The sequence below is a fragment of the Doryrhamphus excisus genome, linkage group LG14 (assembly GCF_037039965.1).
Source record: "Doryrhamphus excisus strain RoL-2023G ecotype Guam linkage group LG14, RoL_Dexc_Guam_v1.1, whole genome shotgun sequence".
NCBI classification, from domain to species: Eukaryota; Metazoa; Chordata; class Actinopteri; order Syngnathiformes; family Syngnathidae; genus Doryrhamphus; species Doryrhamphus excisus.
Genome location: NC_136370.1, coordinates 3,414,006 through 3,433,244, shown reverse-complemented (window position 1 = coordinate 3,433,244; position 19,239 = coordinate 3,414,006). Strand labels below are relative to the sequence as shown.

At 44.1% G+C, this 19,239-nt stretch overlaps 1 protein-coding gene across 9 annotated transcripts in view; it reads right to left on the bottom strand.

Moving 5' to 3' along the window:
• Positions 1-11,656: 11,656 nt before the first annotated feature.
• The window catches only part of fgfr3 (fibroblast growth factor receptor 3), a 49,953-nt gene continuing 42,370 nt past the window's right edge, over positions 11,657-19,239 (bottom strand). For 6 of the 9 annotated variants that reach the window (XM_078796238.1, XM_078796237.1, XM_058076986.2 and 3 more), the window contains 9 exons: positions 17,289-17,434; positions 17,076-17,197; positions 16,765-16,875; positions 16,483-16,673; positions 16,180-16,302; positions 15,899-15,969; positions 14,332-14,469; positions 13,034-13,139; positions 11,657-12,959 (listed from right to left, as the gene is read on the bottom strand). In XM_078796238.1, coding sequence (XP_078652364.1) covers positions 12,795-12,959; positions 13,034-13,139; positions 14,332-14,469; positions 15,899-15,969; positions 16,180-16,302; positions 16,483-16,673; positions 16,765-16,875; positions 17,076-17,197; positions 17,289-17,434 — 1,173 coding nt within the window. In that variant the 3' untranslated portion in view covers positions 11,657-12,794. Of the gene's footprint in view, positions 12,960-13,033; positions 13,140-14,331; positions 14,470-15,898; positions 15,970-16,179; positions 16,303-16,482; positions 16,674-16,764; positions 16,876-17,075; positions 17,198-17,288; positions 17,438-19,239 lie in introns of all 9 variants that reach the window. The other 3 variants (XM_058076985.2, XM_058076984.2, XM_058076987.2) reach the window with 1 other exon arrangement.

Genomic DNA, 19,239 nt, shown 5'->3' with positions numbered 1-19,239 from the left:
CTAGTATCAGATGGGTAATTCTGGTTTATTTACTTCCAGTGTTATATAATTGTATCTTTATCCAATAAAGTTACCGTAAAGTAAGGTAATATGTGTTGTACCTTTAGTTACACTTGAACACATTTGTGATATTTATAGAAAACATCTATTTTATTCTTTTAATGACATTAAACAATGCTGAAATATGCCATTTGGTTATTTTCATTGTGTTTATGTTAATATTGCTAGGTTGTTCAAGGAATTTTATGTAATTTTTTGTGTCCAAATGGGATAAATAGGGATGGAATTAGATTTTTGACAGTACACATTCCAAACCAGCAGGTGGCAGCCTCTCGGCTATAACGTTTTATAACTACAGTCTTACAAGCTACGGATATATGAGCTACAAAGAAATGCTAACTTCCTTAGCTAGATTTGTAGGGCGAAACTGACACTTTATGATGTCAAATTTCTCATTTATGGCGACAAATTTAATACATTTTGTGCGGTAAAAAGGCCACATAGTGTTTATTAATTACATTATTGTACCGAACAGACGGTTTCACCACAGTGACTCGCTATGAATTATACGGTGCAGAAAACAGTATACTATTTTGGAATGGCTAAATTATAACTGTACATGCTACTTTGAGAAGAATTAAATGAGCAAGTTCGATCATAACACATGAATTGAATTGAACGTTGAAGTTTGACCACAAGAGGGCAGCACAGGACCGCTTTCAAATGACGTATCTCTTATCACTGTTTATCCAAACAACAAATGGTATTAAAAACTCCTTCCTAGTGGCGTTTCAAACACTCACATGAGGTCACAAGAAAGGAAAAGAATGGCAAATATGATGTAATACGTCTTAATTCATTGACATAAGGAAACACTATAGAGTTTGTTAAAACAACACATGCAGTCATCTGTGTTTGATGCCAATAAAAACAAGGCTCGTCTTATTTTGTGAGGAATTTGCTGCTCCTCAAGAGTCCCAACTGTAATGTTGGTACACTTGAGCGGCTGGCATCCTCGGCTGGCGTCAGTGAGCGGCCTGGCTCGGCACCAGAGGCCACCCAGCTTCTGTAGGCCCTCAGAAGACTCAGCGTGAAGGGGAGAAGGGGCGGGGCGGGGTTGAGGTTAGGATGATGAATGTGCTGCTGAAGCGAGCCGCCAACACGGCCCGCAGCCACCGAGTGTACATTTTTAAGAGGTAATAAAACTCCCCGAGGGCCCGATGGGGGCGTCTGTGCTCCGCTCAGTGTACTTTCCATTCACACTTTGTTGAGATGTTGTCCGAGGTCATTGAAGGCAGCACTGTGCTCGCCGCCGTGTTGCCTTGGAGGCACTGTGAAAGATGCTCTGTGGATTTGAACTCTTCATGAAGAGGTCATTCCACCCAGCAGTACACTTTGGTACTATATTTTTGGTGAAGTGGGGGTACCAAAATGAGAAGTCTGTGCAGCACTACTTCCAAGGTGGTACCAACCCCAGCGGGTGGGGACCAAATGAACACACTCCACTTTGCCGCTCAATCTGAAGGGTGCCAAAAAGTGGCACTAAACAGCTCATAGTGCCGAACTGAGATGTTTGCAGCATCCTCTGGCAGGCATTAGATGCTCCTGAAGGATGCCGGTCTCTGCTGGACTTAACACCAAAAGCACCAGATCCCCAAAAGGCAGTAAAATATTTATTGTCATTTTCAGTTAAGAATGTTGACATGTATACTGGCCTTCTGCTGCTACAATGTCTCCTTCAGGTCTTTGCCACCGGGTCAGGACGTTCTAACAGGAAACAGTCAAAGCAACACGACTGTTGATTGGTCAGAGATGTCCAACTGGGCCAGCATTGATTGGAGCACTTCCTAGGAGACATGAGGACGTGAAGACGAGAGGAGGCAAGGAAGGAGACAAAGTCATCCAAATAAGTCCATGACGACACACTGGTGATGCTAGAAAGCTTTGGTGTTGTGACGCTGCCCACTTCCTGCTAATGAGCCTTGCTGAAAGGTTGCAAGCCTGTTAGTTTTCCTTGCTCCGTTCTTTCACGGCTGGATTGCTTTTTGAATAATTCCATGGATGATTTCCCACGGCTGTTAGTGGACTGCAAGGAGTCAGACGGGGGGCAATCCAGCAAAGGAAACGGTCCAAAGTGCAGCTCGGGAGCCGTACAAAATACAATGAATTGATTCTATTGTTACATATGACTTGATCATAAAGCTAAGATATTGAGTTCATATAGCCTAGCATGTATTCACGCGCTTTGGATTGCCTTTAGCTTCTTTCATGGACAAAATGTATCAAAGTTTGATTCAAGCTTCAAACGCGTGTACAAGAAGAGGGGAAAAAACCTCCCAACTGTGAAGTGATGGCGAGGGCTGCTGTTGCTTAGCAACCTGGTGCCACTGATGTTGGCGGGATGACAACACAGCTGCATTTTTCAAACATGTTAACAACTTTACTTTGTCTTTACTTCAGTTCACGTAAAATAACAAGAATGTCTCAAATGTCGGCCTTAATTCATGTTTTGTTTTTTTGGGTGCTACAAAGATGAACTATTATTTGAATCTTTAAAAAACTCCCTGTTTTGGCCTGTGTTATTGTGCTATTATTTTTGAGCACAGCTGGACAGTTGTGGGGGGGATCAGTCCCTCGGGTCCACTGTTAGGAGGACACCTACTTGAAGTCCTTGGGGCCAAAGTGGACCAACGCTGCAGTCGTTTAGTTGAAGTGTAAACCAGTAAGTGCTTCCTGCTTCTGGATGATAGTCTTCTGGCAGGGGTCCGGTTTGACAGCATTGTTCACAGAGTGTTCATCAGGTGAAAAAGAGTCCACTCACAACTTGAATTGACAGCTGTGTTAGCGCAGCTGTGGGAGCCCAAATTCAGAATGTGAAATATGTGCAAGTCACCAGGGGGTCGAGCATGGAGTCCGACGTGTGAGAATGTGAGGAAGTGAAGAGGAAGTGGAGATTACGTCCGTGAAGCAGTCTCATTATGTCATCTTCAACAACAGTCGCTGGTCCACAACCATTCCCGGAATCTTACACGTGACAATTTGGCATCCATCCTTGCACCCGCCCACCAGCTGTTGCCTGGGTTTGACCCTCCAACTCGCTGGTGAGGTGCTGCATTTTCGGGGCCCCAAAATGTAACATGCCAGCCTGAGCACAAAAGCCAAGCTGGGTTTGTTTAGTTCTTACAACCCTCCTGGACTCAAAAGTGGACTTTCACTTGGTGCATTTATTTACCCCCACCCCCTCTAAAAAAACCCCAACAAAACAGGGATGACATGCTGGAGGTGTGAAAAATGGAGCAAGTAAATGATCCCAGCAATGTGAGTAATTTAGTGCATGGAAACATACCGACTGATTGATGAGTCAGCAAAGTGTGGAGGACTGAAGCACCAAGTTACCGTGGAGGACAGATTTTGCGTTAAGGTTAGGGTGAAACTAAAGCTCGGTTTGTGTCTGGAATAGAGCTAGGTTCAGGGTTTGGGCTACCCCTGAGCATACCCTAGGATTAGGCTTTAGGTAACCACAACCAAGAACTTGAACCAGAAACCGATCTGACCAACTCTTTTCATGTAAATCCTGCCCTGCAACCCCACGGTGGTGTGACCCCTCCCCTTCGCTAATGATATAGCTAATGAGACTTTTGGAAGGTGTCACTGTGGGCCCGTGCGGGTTCCCATGTGTCCCAGTATGGCAGCAGGACTGCCCATCATCCGCTCATGACGTGTCGTCAGGTGGTGGCAGGGGGGGCCGCTTGTGGCGTGACGAGGCTGTAGCGATTAGCCGTGAAATGGAACGACATTTAAATTCATGAGGACGAGCACTTGAAAGGACGGCCTGGGTCAAGTCATCACTTCTTTGCCTCAGGTCCTGCACAATGTCATGGCACATGAGTGAAGATTGGAGCTTTTCTCAGGCCGCACCTCAGACCTCATGTGAGGCTGGTCGGTGTGAAACATGAGCTAACCGTTTATTAGCATCTATTTATTTGTGCCATACGTAGCAAAGTGACACCAAAGCATCTCCATGAGCCAACAATCCCTCAGGAAAGTGACTTCATTGTCTTTAAACGCCTCCTTTTCTGGATGAGACGAGGAGAATGTTGCCCTCTAGTGGTGCCTGAGAGGAGAGCTTCACCTATCTTTCATGGCCTTTGATTTGAATGCAAGAAAGAAGAGAAGACATTAAAAAGCCCTCTCAAAAGTGCCTCTCCCTGTGGACTTTGTGAACTTCATGCTTCTACTTCTACTGCATATGCAAGCATGGAGAAACCTGCTAGTAGTAGCCAAGACATTCAACATTTGCTCTCCCTCGTTAGCTATTATATCCTATTTTTCTGCCCTGGAGGCTTGACGTTTAAGGACTTTTAGTCCATTTTCATCATTCTCAAACTATAAGCTCCAATCATTGGTCCATGTGACGTGAGCACCTTTATTTCAAGCTGAGGTGATTTCTTTGTTGACTGTGATGAGGGTAACATGATTAAATTGTCTTTTAAACTGAGAAAAGCTAACATGCAGCTCTTCGAACAGATCACGTGATTGACACAATCAATGAGCTGATGACTGCCATGTGTAGGAGCAGGAGGGAAGATTAAAACATACGTACGTCTAGCTCCCGCTCATCCTGGAGGTGAAGCAGGAGGATGAGCCTCACTTGGAAGAGCACGCCTCCTCTCGCAGCCATCTTGCTGTCAAGGTTGACTCGGTCATGGAGCTCCAGTGTATTACGTCATACACCTGCAGGGGGCGATAATAGAATCAAATAATAAAGGTGGATGAAGATACACAATCTCCAGGTATTTGCAATGATGCACTTGGTTAAGAAACACACTAATCCTAAACATAACCCTCAATTTTATGACACTACATCTGAATGGTTGTTTGTCTATATGTGGCCTGTGATTGGCTGGCCACCGGTCCAGGGTGTACCCCGCCTCTCGCCTTAAAGACAGCTGGGATAGCCCCCCCCCCCCGAAACTAAAAGAAGCAAAAGAAAACATTGCAACTCTTACTGCTGCTTTGTGACAAAGCTGCCATCAAATGACAGTACCATCACAAAAAACAAAAACAAAATCCTGGCGGGACTGGATACAGATGCTTATTTGTTAAATATACTTCTCTTTAACATTGAACACAATCCAGAATTGGAATTGGACTTTTTTTAGCATGTCCAGGGTGTACCCCGCCTCTCGCCCGAAGACAGCTGGGATAGGCTCCAGCACCCCCCGCGGCCCTCGTGAGGAAAAAGCGGTAGAAAATGAATGAATGAATGAATGAATGAATGTTGGGGATGCTCTGGATCCTGTTCCAGGTCCTGTTGACACCCGGCTACTTTGCACAGCCATTGAAGAGTAGTGGACCAACATTCCTCGGGACACAATCAACAACCCAATCTATGAGCAGGAGAAGTGAGAGGGAAGGGCCTTTTATTGTGGCCAACCAAATAATCATGATGGCCAATCAGCATCTTTTGTCTGCATACAGTAGAAAACCTTGAAGATCATCCAGTTCAGCTCATGAAAGATGGGAGCAAAAACAAAAGTGCTGTGTTTGTATTTTTATTGAGCGTGTATATATATATATATATATATATATATATATATATATATATATATATATATATATATATATGGTAATTTTGATGTGGAAAACTTTCATTTAAAGCAGCCAGAAAAAAGCAAGCAGGAAGTCTATTATTGTCTGAGCACACAGCCGTACTATAATTACACATTTAATGTATGGCTCCATGTGACATGATAAACATCTACTGACCTTCCTCTATTGCAGACGTGTACCACTTGAGGCTTTATTTAGTTTAAACTGCTTACACAGTGTGTGTGTGTGTGTGTGTGTGTGTGTAGTGCTACTATACGACATGTCACAACTATGCCGCCAGCCACAGTTGCGGGCGCTGTTGCCGGGTAAAAAAAAAAAAAAAGAACGAAGGAAGGGAGTCATTTGATTTGGAAACACGTATGTGTACATGTGATACTTTAATTACAGCATGTAGCTACTATACTGTGCCATTACAGTGCCAACCACGCCAGGCACCAAAGAAAGCAACTAAATGTTGACTTTGTTTTGTTTCAACCACACTGCTGCTGCCAGGAGGAAATGAAAGGAGACCTTCGCTATCGCTCAATGTAAACAATATGCATGTATTCTAGTCTACGCATCAAAGAGAAGAAGAAAAATACAGGCAGGGAAGTTACTAGGTGAAGTAAGCAGACTCGTACTCCAAGCAGCAAAACATACATACGCTAACTCATTTCATAGAATCCCACTTTATTGTCACTGAACAAGAAAATCGCTTTGGCATCTCTTGTGGCACTTTAAAATGTCAAAATGTCTCTGAAAACATTGCCGTACACTTAATAAAGCTTTTATGATGGCCACAGTTTGACCTTGGAACAGATTCATTTTATTGGCATTATTTCCTATGCACAATTTTCCCCCCGGTTCTTTTCACACCTATGCGACATAAATGTGACTTCAATCCCTGCCTGTAGGTTAGTTCGTATGACCGCGAGGGTCCGCATCGATACGCGGATGCGTCGACTGGCCCGACTTGGCTGCCGGCACACTCTGGCATCATTTAATCGTCCGTGCAGATCATCCATCAACACGCTGGCAGCAGAGGAGACTTTAATTACTTCTCTCTGAGGACGTTATTTTAAATGATTAATTTGAAGAACGTGTAGGCGTAGTTGAAAATCAATCGACACAGCGCGTGAGACAGTGACCTTCCTGCAGGTCGCTATTCTGCTCAGGCTCAAAGTCACATTTGCCCGGCAACAACACAAGCAAGGACACGCCCATTTAGCACACCATTACGTCGATGGCGAGCTACCTGTCGATGGCGAAGGTAGTTTGGGTCAATCCCATAAACGTCACTGTTGATTAAATATGACATCAGTCAGCTGACATTAAGCTCCCATCCTAGCCCCCCGGAACTGGTATACACTGGTAAACCTGTGTATACCAGGTTTACCAGATGATGCCAAAACAAACAGGTCTCTTTCTCCAAATATGTGTCAATGTTTGAGGAATCGCTTGACAAGACACTTTCACAGTGTCGTCCGCATGCAAAGACCACCCCGTGAAGTCAAATCTTCCAGTCTGACACCCACATGACACCCGGCCTTCATTGTAACTGATGACGTCATCGACTGGAAACTACTTATTTGGTCGACTGTCCGTCATCCATGGAGGTGAGCTGTCTTCTCCACAGTAGCATCAGAGTTTCACGGGACGGTTTGAAATTCCAACTCTGCTACCTCAACGTCTGTGTGTGTGTGTGTGCGTCGTTTATCTTGAAAGTGAAATGAAGGCCTCGTCTTTCCACACGTGCGAGCGTTTTCCACTTAATGACGCGCTGACGATCAAGTCCTTGAATGACGCACTCCATCATGTTTATTTGAAATGTTCTACTCTTATCTACCAAGTGACCCGTGACTCCATTTGATTTTATTGGGTTTTTTTGTGGCCTTTTTAAAGTCACGCTATCGACATCACGCTAGGAAGAAATCTAGACTTTTTTCTTCTCTTTCACAACATTGTTGTTATTAATTTATTCTACAAAGTCTGATGAAACAGAAAACATTTTCCCAAAGGAAATAACGTAAATCCACACACACATTTTATAGACTAAATTCTAGTTTTAGACTTACCATACATCCTGGTGAGATTGAATTCTTTATCAAACTCCTGGCACTCCCAACTTATTTTGGCCCTATGGCGGGTTATTTTAACAGTCACAGCCACCAGACATAACAAAGTAAGTTGATCAGCACCATCACAGTACCGTTTAACTTTGTTTAGGGAACTTCAGTTTTGTTGAGCTGCATCTTGAGCACAAAGCCGGGCTTTGCTGAGCCACTTTGGCAGTCTTCCCTACAAGTGAGCTGTGGATAAACAGCGAGTGACACATAGTAAGGTGTGGACAGGAAGTACTGTATGCTGCATATGGTATATTAAGTAAACAATACAGTAGAGTATTAGGAAACAGGAAGTACAATGTAAGAAATCTGGAGGTAAAATGTGAGTATAGTAAGAGGAAGCGGCAGTAGCAGTAGTAGTTTAAATATTGTAAAAAGGTGAAGCTAGGTTATGAAATGTCGTATGCTGTCACAGTGCGGGTCCCTCGACAACATGGCGAGGGTCTATTCCCGCCGCTGTTCTCCGAGGAGCGCTGAAAGACGGATTGTTTTACACACACCTGCTCTAAAACGTCACTCTGCTGCACGCCTGTCTTGCTCTTAATCGCTGATTTGGCACACTTACCCGGCTCCACTTTCTCTCTCTCTCTCTCACACACACACACACACACACGCTGGCGTAAATACATTCGCACAGAAAATGCGAAGGGCCTCAGCGGCCATCTTTAACGTTCCTCATGCTGAAATTACTTGAAGTCACAACCATCTACACGAATCCCCCAAAGCAGGCAGAAATGTGTAATTGTGTAGTTTGGAAGGCTTTGTGGTTCCCCATGCTCTGAATGAAAGGACTTACTTGGAGGCAAGGTGGCCATCAAAAACGGCAATTGAAAAACTGGAGCCCGTTTGGACTTCCACAGCACTTTGGAGATGTTTTGTCTCTTTGTTCCTGTGGAAAAACAATGAAATCCGCCACATTTTTACCACTCAGGACAGGACATTTTGTCCCCCTAGTGGAAATTCGGTGTCAAATCCCACCTGCTAGCTATAGCATGAATCAGCCGCCTGGAGCACTGTTACCAGCTTTTTAATAAGATAAATAGCGATTGGCTGTCGATGACGTCATGAGATGACATCGACAACGACTAATACATCCACCAGTTTACACTAATAAAAAAAGTGAGTAAAAAGGTTAAAAGAACCACAAATAAACTCGATTCTTATTTGTTTATTTAAAATAGTCAATTTCATCAAAATAAAATAATATGTGGTTCGTGAGTAGCACATTCTTCTGGTAAATACATGTATATATGTGTAATATATGTATAAATATATGTAATAGCATTGCACTTTGGATGCGGAGAGGGCCACATCATACGGTTGGAATGTCACCAGATCTAGCCACATAATCGCAGAGTTCGCCCTCTAGTGGCTGCAAACTGTATGGGCCTTTTATAATGTCTCATAGTGTTCATAAATGAGGTTTGCTATTTAAACAAATGATTTCTACATTCAGTGGAGACTCTAAACGTACACATGGAAAGAGAAGGAAAGCGTGGGGTTGGGGGGGGTTGGGGGGGGGGTGTCACCGGGCAGTGGAAAATGTCCACCAGCACAAACAGAAACATTCATTTAGCAGCGAAAACAAGTCCCCCCTCACAGGACCTCCATCAATGGAGCACTTGAGTCTGCTGAGGAAGTTCCATGGAGGGGCAGGATGTTCCCCTCAGAACGCACTTGAGACGGGACCGGAGCCAACAAGTCCCCTCCCCCAGTCTCTTTTTCTGTGGCCCCCTCCGGAATGATAGAGCAGTTAACATGCTAACAGATGCTATGCTATGTTGAGTCCTGTGTGTGCATGTTGGTATGAGTTGAGGACAACGGGGGCTCGTTAAGAGAAGAGTTTTGCTGATGTTATTTTGGCATAGATGCTGCTGACAGCAACCCCTTTCGCTTCAATAAAACTAGATTGTTGATCAACCATCTTTTATTGATGGTTTGTGTAATTGTTAACGTGAAAAAACAGACAGCATAAGGCAGCTAACAATGCAAGTAATGGGACCGTAAAGCCCTCAAAAAAAACGTTAAAAATGTCGGTCTAAACAAAAATAAAGTGATGTGCTCCTTGTTGCTTTTTCCTTGTTGCCCCCCCCACCCAAAAAAAGAGTCTCCATTCCTATTACAACATATAAGATGTTTATTGAAAACAGCATAGTGCGTCAGGCACGGCGAGAGAAGAAGATGCGTGACATTGTTTTCGGAGTGGGAACGTGAACGTGGTGGAATGTTCCGGAGCCTCCATCATCATCATCATCATCATCATCACAAGCGACATGTTATGAAACAAACGATTAGTTCCGCTTTTCTATGTTAGACAGATGAGGGAAATCAAATAAATTATGTGACTATTGTAAAACACCTGAAGTGGAATGCAAAATAAAAAGAGGAAATAGCTCATACATAAAACTCTAAAAAAACAAAAAACAAAGTCTATGTCTCTTATGTACATCAGCAAGCACGTTTCAAACTATAAATTAATCTGATGAAGAGAAGACAATTCAATGCATGAAGAAGACAAATAAAAAGTCAAAAGCAACAATAAACTATGTCGTAAATGTTCAGAGTCGTTTTTGAAAAGTGTGCATCACCCAAACGTTGCGCTCAATTTTTTCACAAAAAAATAGTAAATATTTTATACACCTGCTCTGTAGTCAAATTGCGTATTTAGGATGAAAAATGTGACAATAACGACAATTCGTACAAATTCACTCACAGTTGGGTTTTTTTTTTTTGAAATCGTTCACAAGCATTCCGGAACATGCACTAACAACGTCACGCGGAAAACAACACATCCAGTTTGAAAGCGCCAGACAACAAATGAGTTTGAGCCAGCCTGGAAGATGTTGCAGCAGTGGACGACAGATAGGGGGCAGCATTGAGTGAGGTGACGACAGATAAGGGGCAGCAATGAGTGAGGTGACGACAGATAGGGGGCAGCAATGAGTGAGGTGATCGTCTGGCTCTTCTGTCGATGAATAAGAAACAAAGAAAGAAAAAAAAATCCCCCAAAAGCAGTTAGCTTGAATAAAAATGCTCTCACCATAGGGAAAGCTTTGACACAGCATGGAAGAATAAATAAAAATAAGCAACCCGACATCTCTTTCTTCTTCACGTCTTAAGTGCCTTTCATTCCGTTTCTTCTTTTACATTCAAAACCAATTATTTGCCAGCTTTTTGCAGGAAGACGTGTTGATTTAATACTATTATTTGAATTATTTGGCGATTCATAAGTCTCTCAGCATGAATTAAATAAAAGTACTCTGCGAAAAAAGGGGCTACGATTCATTAAGTACTCAGACAGTCTTGTTGGGAATTTTAGCAGCGCGTGAACACCACTTCTTTTCTCTTTTTTTGTTCTTGTTTTTTCACTTTTTGTCATCCCATGATGCTTTGCTGCACTTTTAGAGGCAAAGCAGGCTTTTAAGACTCAGTTGGCACTTTGACGAAATATGAATAATAGTAACTTCATGTCATTTTTAATACTGAAGAGCAACGTGTGAAGTTGCGCAGGCGGTTTCGTCACACACAAATAAACAAACAAGCGTCCACCTGCTGGCTATTGCTTTGTTGGACCGCTCGGGTGCAAAGCATGATGGGACTTTCGTGTTGCGTGAGGGTTCTCCACTTAAAGGCCTCTCAGGTTAATAAAAGTCTCTTGGCCAGCAAAGACTTGATGAACATCGCTTCCATATTGCAAAGCACGCCAGCTCGGCCAGCACGAGCCTTCACGTCAGCAAAAGTAAGATGGCCGCCTTCTCGTCTTGTGGAACGCTCTGACTTCTGCTCGTTATTTCAAACCGTCAGCACACCAGACAGAAGCTACCCACCACGACGACGAGGGAGATACTGAAAAGATAAACATGAGACGACCAGAAGAAAGAGCCAGCATTGTGAGATTTTTCTTTCTGCAACTTTGGTAAATTTCAGTACCACTATTTTTTGATTTTCCGATTTTATTTTTTTCAAAAACTTTTGTAGTTTATGTACTTTTCACCTTTAATTATGAGATATTTTACACTTTTTCTTGAAATTCAACAACTTTTTTTCTTTTTGATCCTTGTTGTAATTTACCTACTTTTTTCCTTGCGACTTTTTAATTTTTGCAATTTTTATGGTAATTTTACAAATTTCAGGGCTTTTTTAATAACTTTTTTCCTCATAAAAATATAAATAATACAAAAAACACTTTTTTGAGTAACCATTTTTAAAACCTGCCTTTTTATGCTAAACTGTAATGCTTTCTCACCATGAGCATTTTTTGATTGCTTCTTTGGTAAAAAATGACTTTTATAACTTTTTTTTTCTCTGTTCTTCTTTTCAGAAAATTACTTTGAATTTTTTTCCTCACAATGTTCCGACTTTTTCCTAATCCGTGTCCTTTGTCGTCTTTTCAGTGTGTCCCTCTCATACAGGACGTCATCGTGAAGCAGCGCCTCCTGCAGGTCTGCAGTAAAATAAATTACAACACTGGAAATTCAATCACTTTTTTTCTTAATTAAGCAGACCCGGCCGTGTTCATCTATAAATATCTTTACAAATATACACCTTAACGACTCTATAAACTTTTATCAGCGTGGCCTTTCGTGATTTTCCATGACAGTGTCGTCTAGATTGCTTCCGTCCAAAAACAAAAATGAAGGTAAATGACAATAAAACACTAATATTTGCATGTACTGTATGTATTTACAATAGATTCTTTTCTAAAGTGTGCTCGTCACCTCACACGTACGTGCGACGACGACGCTCGCTAGCGGCAGCTGAGGGACTTTGGAAGACCGTTGCCATGACGGGTGTGACTTTATCCGGGCAGGAGAGCGTCCTAAACCTTTGGCACAGTCTCAAGACCAAAAGATTTTGTGCTTCCTGCTCCAGCATCCGGAAGCTTCTTTCCCAGTAGGCACAGAATGGTCCCCCCCTCCCCCTCCCCTCCCTCAGATTGTCCATAAGAAAAGACTGGCCTGAATACAAAAATAGACTTTGTGAAAATCCTTCAAATTTCGTCCAGTTGTAGACTCGATTCCTTCCTGCTGGACTAACTGAGGTGACGATTCGGGTTCCGCCTTCCCTCCAGCTGTGGCTTTATGTCCGAATGACGCCGTTGCTGGGAAGCTGCTTGGGAAGACAGGGCTCGTCCGGAAGCGGGTCATGGGCGAAGACGGAGTCGTCCCCCGAGGAGCAGGTGCTGCTGGAGTCCTGGCAGGTGGGCGAGTACTGCTCGAATGGCACCGACAGGTCCAGGTACTCCTGCGGCAGCATGGGTCAGAGGTCATAAGGGAAAAGATGGACGTGTGTCGGTGTGTGTGTGCGTCTAGTCTTACATCGGTTGAGGTCATGGATAAAACCCGGTCGTGGTCTTCTACCAGCTGCCTGAAGGTTGGCCTCTGAGACGGCACCGCGTGCCAGCACTCCCTCATGATCATGTACCTGCAGCACACACGTTAGCAGCACACACGTTAGCAGCACACACGTTAGCAGCACACACGTTAGCAGCACACACGTTAGCAGCACACACGTTAGCAGCACTGGTAGGCTCGGGTCGCTCTACGTCGGGGCAAAGTGGATGGATTACACTTTCATCAACCGGACAGCAACGCTAAATGTTCATCTTTTTTCATGTTTTTTTTTGATATCGATCCAATTTCTGTAAGCGTATAAGCAAATAAACCACGGGTGACATTAACACAAAAAACAGTAACAACGAAGACCTCCATATTGGGTTTGGAAAGTCATGTAACTTCCAAACTAAACAAAGTTGATCCATTGAACCGGTTTGTCCTGCTTTTTTTCCAAATGGGAATCAATAACGAGAATGGAAATGGAATCAGAATGACAAAAACCTTATCAATTCCCGCCCCTAAACCACAGGTAATATCAACAAGTGTGAAGGATAGATCTTATTTTTAACATTCCTGACTGTTTTGCAAGTGTAAAAAAAAGTCTAGTAAGCTGTTGTGCACCTTAGATACGTTCAAAGCCAACATCGCGATGCGTTTATTTATGTACCCCTTATATTTATAAGGGGGGGCAGAACATATATTTAACACACACTATTTTACACTTATAAAACAGTCCGCCTTGAATTATTAGTCTAATTTGGTCATGGTAATGGTAATGGTAATGGTAATGGTTTAATTTCATTTGAACATGCATCAGATTACAATTGAGTGCATCCCATAATCAGTTCCCAGTTCCACATGTCCAAAAGGAGTAGGAAGAAGCAAAGCTTATTAAATCCTACCCCTCCATTTGGTACTTTTACAATCAGTAACTGTTACATTTGTTCACTTCCTGCTTTCCTAATATAATTTAAGTTTTGTTGTTTTTTTAATTAATTTAAATTTAATTTTTTTTTGTCACATACCGAAGTACGAAGTTTTTTACATTTTATTTGTAAAAGTGTCATACTATCAGCTATATGTTCTCATTTCCTTCGAAACTACGAAATTTAATTTTAGTTTTTTTTAACTGAATAAGACATCATGTTAAAAGTAGGAATACGCCGCAAGTAACTGGCGGGCCGGATTCAAACACTTGGTGAGCCGCATGTGGCCCCCGGGCCGCAGTTTGCCCACTCCTGAACTAGTACAACCACAGCATGGCCTGCCATGTGACTTACAGCTCGTGTGTGCAGTTAGCAGGCTTGTCCATGCGGTGTCCCTCCTTCAGCAGCTTAAAGAGTTCCTCCACGGGGATGCCCGGGTAGGGCGAGCCCCCCAGGGTGAAGATCTCCCACAGTAAGACGCCGTAGGACCACCTGGTGATAAACGTTAACATATAAACCACAGTGAAGCCGCTTGTACGATCAATACAAATATTGACCCCCAATAAGTGAGCGTGATGCGATGCAGCTCGGTGCTCTTGCTGGTCATGTCTCGTCCTACCGTAAGCAGCCGAGCGCTGCATTATTCCTAAATGGCAGACAGACGAGGGACGCTAACGAGATAATGTGCGGTCTATTAGCCCGCCGCGCCATTGTCGTGCTGCCCCCGTCCTCTCCTGGCGGCACTTGAATCTAATTATGCACGCTTGGGTCAAGACAGGCCAGAGGACAGCAGCTATCAAGCCGAGTCCAATCAGAGGAAGGAGAAATGAAGACGTTAAAATTCAGAACACCGAGCTGCTGAATAAACAGCTCATCACCGGCGTCGTTATTGTGTGTTGGAAGGATGCCAAGGAGGTTTTTTTCGGGTCAGGCTGAGTTCACTCCCATTTTTAGGCGGAATGAGCAAGTTTAAGTCATTATTCAGTATTTTCCAACAAGCTGCTAGATGCATGTAAATGGAGGCAAAGTAAATAAGAGAAATGACAATGGAGGACATCAGCACTATTTACTCTCAATGGTACTTTACACTCATACATGATTACCCATGTGGCTGATGGAGAAGGCCAGTACTATAGTAATACTCTAGTAGTACTGTGTAGCTCTAGAAAGATGTAAGCAAATCCGTTAAAGTGTATTTGTGTGACGAGGGGGTGTCCTAAATAGATCAACACCCTACCAGGCCACCAGTCCTGGTGTGAGTGACCCGGCTGCAGCGGGTCTGGGTCTGGTCTACTACACACAGTCAGGTCTGGCTGCAGGATCCGCTTTGCAAAAGTCGACCTGCTGAAAAAACACAGCGGCTTGATTCTCCTCTCAGCTTGTTCCCAGTCTGGTGGAATCACACGGGGGAGCCGCTGTTGACGGGGGCGTGTGTTTGCCTTGGATGGCTGCGCTGGGGCGGGGGTCCTTGCTACTTACAAGACAACCTGGCTTTGTGACCTCCGACCTCAGCGAGCTACAATGCAGCCAAGATGGGCGCCATGAGAGGCGCTTAAAGGTGTCTTTCTTTGAATCCCCCTGGAAAAACACCCCGAGGGAAGACTGGGACTAAGTCTGCTGACCCTCTTATCTCCCCCTCTCTCTCAGGCCAGATTGGATTTGCGTTGTTAAAACACGGGTAAGACGCTGAGGCACCGCTGCGGTTCCGTCTCTCTGATGTCGTGTCGGAGATTACGGAACAAACGCGGCGAGGAATGCGGCGCTGCTGATACAGGAGGAGCTCAGGATCATGGTTTTCATTCCATATTCACACGCGGACGCTGAGCGTCTGACGCTAACGTGCTCCGTCGGGAGATTTCAACAGGGGCTCCACATGAGCGAGCGGTTGGCATGTGACGCTCGGCTAGCAAAGGACACTCACACGTCGCTCTGGTGCGTGTAGACGCGGTCAAAGAGAGCCTCTGGAGCCATCCATTTCACGGGCAGACGGCCCTGCAACAACACAGACACAACAGCGGCGCTTTGGTCAACACACAGCTGAGCCAGCACAAATATCATGTATGTACAGTGGCGGCCATTTTGACTCCATCGCTGAGCCTCTCCAAAACCAAATACAACAAAAACACATCCAACAACAATTCCAGAGTTAACAACCTTTGGACCACTATTTTTGTAACGTGAATAAAAGACAAAAACACTTACATTTGTGGTCTTTTTGTAGTAGTCTATATTGTGCACATCTCTGGCCAGACCAAAGTCAGCAATCTTCATCACGTTGTCCTCGGTCACAAGGACGTTCCTGGCTGCCAGGTCTCTGTGGATGCACTGCGGAAAGACAAACACATCAAACACATCAAACACGGGAATTGTTTGGTGTATTAAATGTGAAAAGCAAGGGGTTCTAAGGTTGTGCCATGTGGAACTCCCAAAATGTTGAAAGTTGCTAGTTGTCGCAGTCTGAAAAGAGTATCTAGACAATTGGAAGTCCAGACACACACTACTGACCTTCTGCGAGGCAAGGTACTCCATGCCTCGGGCCACCTGGTAGGCGCAGGACACGAGGTCTTTGAAGGTCAGCTGCTCGTCGGGAATTTTACACGTATCAAAGGAATAGTCCATGCCCGGTGGCCGACGTGCCCGCAGGTATTCCCTAAGGTTGCCTTTGGAGGCGTACTCCACCAGAACGTAGAGCGGACCTGTGGGTGCAACAGAACACGTCACTTCCGAGACACGGTTTAACGCCGGCGTGCCAGCGACTTTGCTGTCGGTGCTGGAGTGTGGCCTCACCGTCCTGTGTGCACGCTCCCAGCAGGTTGATGATGTTTTTGTGCTTTCCGATCATCTTCATCATCTCCATCTCCGACACTAGATCTGACAGATCTTTATCCGTGGCATCATCTGGAAGACAGAAGACACATCAGAGACAAAACCTAAACATAGAAAATGACCCCCCAAAACACCTTAAAAGTCTCTAAAACGGCAGTCAACCGTAAAACACCTCATAGCACTAACTGTTGGACTAGCAGGTGGTACAGGTATAGTCTCATACTGTAAACGTCGGGGTTGAGTCCTCATCATGGATGCGGCCCATCACTCACCTTTCAGCATTTTCACAGCAACAGTCAGCGGTTTGTTGGGCTTCTCCTTGTCGATGCCAATAGCCTCGGCCATCACCACCTGACCAAAACAGCCCTCGCCCAGCGGTTTGCCCAAAGTCAGCCTGAAACACGAGCGAGCACACAACCTCAAAATCTGGACGCAGCGACGGCCTGCGTGTTTTTAGCCAATCAGCTGCCCAAGGTCTAGCTTACCGGGCTCGAGGAAACTCCCACTTGGGGTCAGAGGGCAGCTCCAGCTCAGAGACGTTGGCCAACATGGGTCCGTCGCTGGACGACAGGCGGGCGATCCTGACCAGCGGCGTGTTGGAGTTCATGGAGGAGTTGGAATCCAAGGACACCTGCTTGGGTGCAAAACAAAAGAAGGCTGTTATCGTCTCTGAAAGGGAATAACGGACATCTTCTGATATAAGTTTGCCCTTAATGCGATGGTATGTTTCGTTGGTAGATGCTTCATTCCTCAAGGAGCAACCCTTGATAACTTTTGGAATAAAGTAACAATCAATACCGCAAACGAGAGCGGTATGGATCGGCTCCAGCTTCAAGGAAAACGGCCTGCAATCAATACTGAAACAATCTGGGGTAACTGAAAATCAGCCATGTTGTTTTCTGCAAAGAAATGGTCTATTTGCAGAGAGAAAACATACAAACGGGCGGCCTTTCCCACAAATACCGTATTTTCCGGACTATAAGTCGCACTTTGTTTTCATAGGTTGGCTGTTCCTGCGACTTATACTCCAGAGCGACTTAGAAATGAAAAAAGTGTTGATGTTCCATAAACACTGGACACCTTTTCTGGTCATGTTTATTTTTTGTGTAGCTGAATAAGCATTGTGTTAGCATATCTTATGCTAATATCATATCTTATACCTATTAAGCCTGTTCTCTATTCTTTTATTGTTAGAACTTGCCTTCCTAGAGGACGTAATGTCTGTTTTGGTCAAGTAGTTTGGAAAATAAATTACCTGCAAAAAATGCCACTTATACTCCAGTGCGACTTATGTATGTTTTTTTCTACCTAATTATGCATTTTTGGCCTTGTGCGACTTATACTCCGGAGCGACTTATGGATGTTATTTTCTACCTAATTACGCAATTTTGGCCTTGAGCGACTTATGTATGTTTTTTTCAACCTAATTATGCATTTTTGGCCTTGTGCGACTTATACTCTAGTGTGACTTATGTATATTTTTTTCTACCTAATTATACGCACTTTTGGCCTTGTGCGACTTATACTCCAGTGTGACTTATGTATGTTTTTTTTCTACCTAATTACACACCTTTGGCCTTCTGCGACTTGTATTCCAGAGCGACTTATGTATGTTTCTTTTCTACCTAATTATGCATTTTTGGCTTTATGCGACTTAAACTCCGGAGATACTTATAGTCCAGAAAATACGGCAATACACAAATTCACTTTGTACCTCTTCTTTCTTTCACTGACATAGTAAACATCACAACGTCAGAGATCCTTTCCCAAAAGTAAAACCAGTGACTTCGAGTGTGGAAGATGCACGTAACAAAGACAAATGTAGGAAGAAGGAAGCGACGGACGTCATGCATCAGCAAAGTCAGTTTCCTCTTCTTACGAGCGTTGCGATCAATCGTGTTTGTGCGGACGCCTCTCTACTTCTGCAATCGGAGGAAGATGTTGTGGAGCTCCAGAGAGGGAAAAACACCAAAAGAAAAAAGACCGGCCCCAAATTTGTGAGGCATGAAAAGTAATATGTGATAGAAGATGCCAGCAGGTTTATGGGAGATTTAGTCGCTTATGAAAAAAGAAAGAGAGAAGCGGGAAATTAGTTTCACCAAAAGCGAGCAAAGATTACAGAAAAATGCAATAAGATGGCTGCCTTATAAGCGCGGCCAGAGGAGAGATGTGAATTCTTGCTGCAGCAAGGAATCATTAGCCAAATCTACTTTTTGATGTGAGAGATTGCATCTGGCCGAAGGGCGACGCAGGAAAGTCCACACGTGTCTCTCAAAGTGTTCAAATGTTCATTAGTCAACCGTACTTGAACTTGCTTTTGACCTGAACTAAACCAACGTTTGTCTTGACATCCTTGTGCAGCTGCTACTTCGTTTTTGTTGTTTTTTTTTTTAAATGGGGGCTGGGGGTGCTCCTCTCCAAGTAGCCGAGGGGGCG